Below are 2,632 nucleotides of genomic sequence, written 5' to 3'. Positions count from 1 at the left end.
AGACCACTTTTAACACTAAATGAATTCCATATAATGTTGAAATTACAACCACCATCTAATGGTTCATTTTTTACGATATCGTAAAAATTAGATTGAATAAATATAGTTTAAAGTAATATGGCGTAAAGTAACTGATAAACTCATTTTTTTTTAAATTTTGACCTAGACCGCTTTCATAATTATGGGCACAGATTACTATCGGCGTAACAAATAATCAAGATCCGTTCGATAATATGAAACATGATAAAACATCAAGATTAAAGAATAAAAAGGAAAACGAATGATTTTCTTTTCTCTCGTTTAGGTAAAAATTGTATTGCCGGATGAGACTGTAAATATTAATAGCAATAAGACGAATTATTTCAAATCTGGAGTGATAACAGAGTTACTGAAGAATATTTGGAAACAAATGCGTAGCCTTGCATCGCCGCCACTTTTGAAATATGCGCTTCTAACTTGGGCTATTTATTTCATGAACATGTTTGGGTAAGTTTCATCACGAAAGGAATCATTTTTTCTGTTCAAATGTAATATAAACAATTCTTCAGTCGTCCTTATATCTGTTTAAAATATTAACTGTTATTTAACACTGCTACAACGGATGGTACCATCGCAATTAACAATCTTTGCTTCATAAAATCTGTATCGTTACAACTTTTTATTAAATTTTACTTAAACAGACTAATCATCTCCAACATTTTATCTCTTTATATATTTTTTGAAGCATTACTTACTAGTTCACCGATAAATATGTTTGAATTTTTGATATGAGATCCATAAAAATTCTACGAGTTCAAAAAGGCTCGAAATAAAATTTTTGAAATGGCCTATGACCTACTTCATAAAAATTCTGTTAAAATATGTCTCTGAACATCTTTGATAAAAGCAGCGTTGTATTAAAATTTTTAAAAGTGTCCAGTGATCCCTACGGTACAAATACAGTTAACCCTTTGCATTCGAAGCCATTTCAATTGCCAATGTAAACTAATTTTTCTGGCTTCTAATATTTTCTTTTTATATAATTTTATGTAGTGTTAGAGCAATTTTAATGGCGCCGCAGAGTCGCCATTCCAGTACAAAGGGTTAATATAGAAATCATTGTCGTTGATCCCGATGTATCTTAATTCGATTCTTATTCTCGAACTGTTTTAATTCGGTAACTCGATAATCCAATCCTGTTTCAGGTATTACGGTTTCGGTCTATGGTTACCAGAGCTTTTCAATCGTTTCGAAAACTACCAAAGCCTATATCCGAATCAAACAATGAGCGTGTGCAGATTAATCGATGAAAACGATTCGAAAACAGCATTGACCAGTATTCTGGTCGATTCTCAGACCGCCACGAAAGAATGCAGTCCACACATGGATGAAATGGTTTTTATTAATTCGCTGACCATCAATGCGTTTTGCTTACTTGGCAATATCGCGTCTGGTTTCCTGGCGAATCGTGTCGGTCGAAGAACAATTCCAGGTATGCAAATAATTATACCTAAACGCGTCTTCTGAACCACTTTGTATACGTAATCAACGATAAAAGCGTAACCTTCCAAAACGCACCAACTTTCTCAAAACTGGTCTGAACGACTTCAACTTTTTTAATAGATAGAAGAACCAATTTATTGAACAGTGACTAACATGTCTTTTTTAAAAAATTTTATGGATCTCGGCAACTTAAGCGGAAAACTTACTCGAAATCGGTTAATGAAAAGTTAAACTATTTGGCGTCGAAATATAACAAAATCTCTAGATCTCTCACACTTTTTGGCTGAATATCGTGGAAAACTGCGATTTTGACAATTTTTAATTGTTCGAAATACATCACAACTTCAACCAATTACGTCATATGGTCGATTTCAATTCACGGTTAAGGGAAACATTTTTCCCCGGTTTAACCTGCATTTTTATACAATAGAACGTCAAGATAGAACGTACGCCGAACGCAATTACGTAAACGAAAATATCTAGAAAAAAGAACTATTAGATCAATTTTACATCTAAAAAAACTAAAATAAGCAGTTAAAAGATATCCGAATACTTTTGTCCTTACTTTAAAGTAGAATAGAAAGTGCATATCATTTTGGATCATTTTTTCCAATTCAGGGAAGAGGGTTCTCTTACTACAAAATACATAACAGTATTGAAAAATTGAAGATTCTGTGGTACAGTAATTTTTATCGACCTCTTGTTCAACTTGTAATGGAGATTTTTATTTTAATAACTTGTTAAATATGGATGTTACTTTATTTTTTTAAGTCAGGATAAAATATTGTCCTGTCATCGATGTTTAAGCATTCGAGTAAATTTTGGAAAACAGATATTTAGTCTTTCACATCAACGAAATAAAATAACTAGAAGATTCAATAATAGCGCTTGACCAATAGTGGCTATGATCAAATAAAATGGGATCTAATATCGTATAGCTTTCAAATACGATGGTGTCAATAATTATAGATTCAAAATAATTTTTACATTTTTAATGATATTTAAATAGAAATACGACAAAATATCATATTCGTATATTACTATACCAATTAGAAATAATAGAAAATGAAAATTTACAAATATGATTATCTTTAGACAACTCTCTGTCTTTCTTTCTTTTTCTTACTTTGAGTCTATAATTATGCATACC

The 2,632-nt window shown here is 31.2% G+C and overlaps 1 protein-coding gene across 1 annotated transcript; it reads left to right on the top strand.

Moving 5' to 3' along the window:
* Positions 1-304: 304 nt before the first annotated feature.
* LOC144477754 (uncharacterized) lies at positions 305-1,471 on the top strand (the record flags this gene model as incomplete). The annotated part of the gene is made up of 2 exons (XM_078195495.1): positions 305-486; positions 1,185-1,471. Coding segments are annotated over 2 exons (469 nt in total), but the record flags the coding sequence as incomplete, so codon positions are not given.
* Between the last annotated feature and the right edge of the window lie 1,161 nt (positions 1,472-2,632).

Source organism: Augochlora pura, unplaced genomic scaffold (assembly GCF_028453695.1).
Source record: "Augochlora pura isolate Apur16 unplaced genomic scaffold, APUR_v2.2.1 APUR_unplaced_339, whole genome shotgun sequence".
In the NCBI taxonomy this organism is placed as follows: Eukaryota; Metazoa; Arthropoda; class Insecta; order Hymenoptera; family Halictidae; genus Augochlora; species Augochlora pura.
This window is presented reverse-complemented; position numbering and strand designations above follow the sequence as displayed.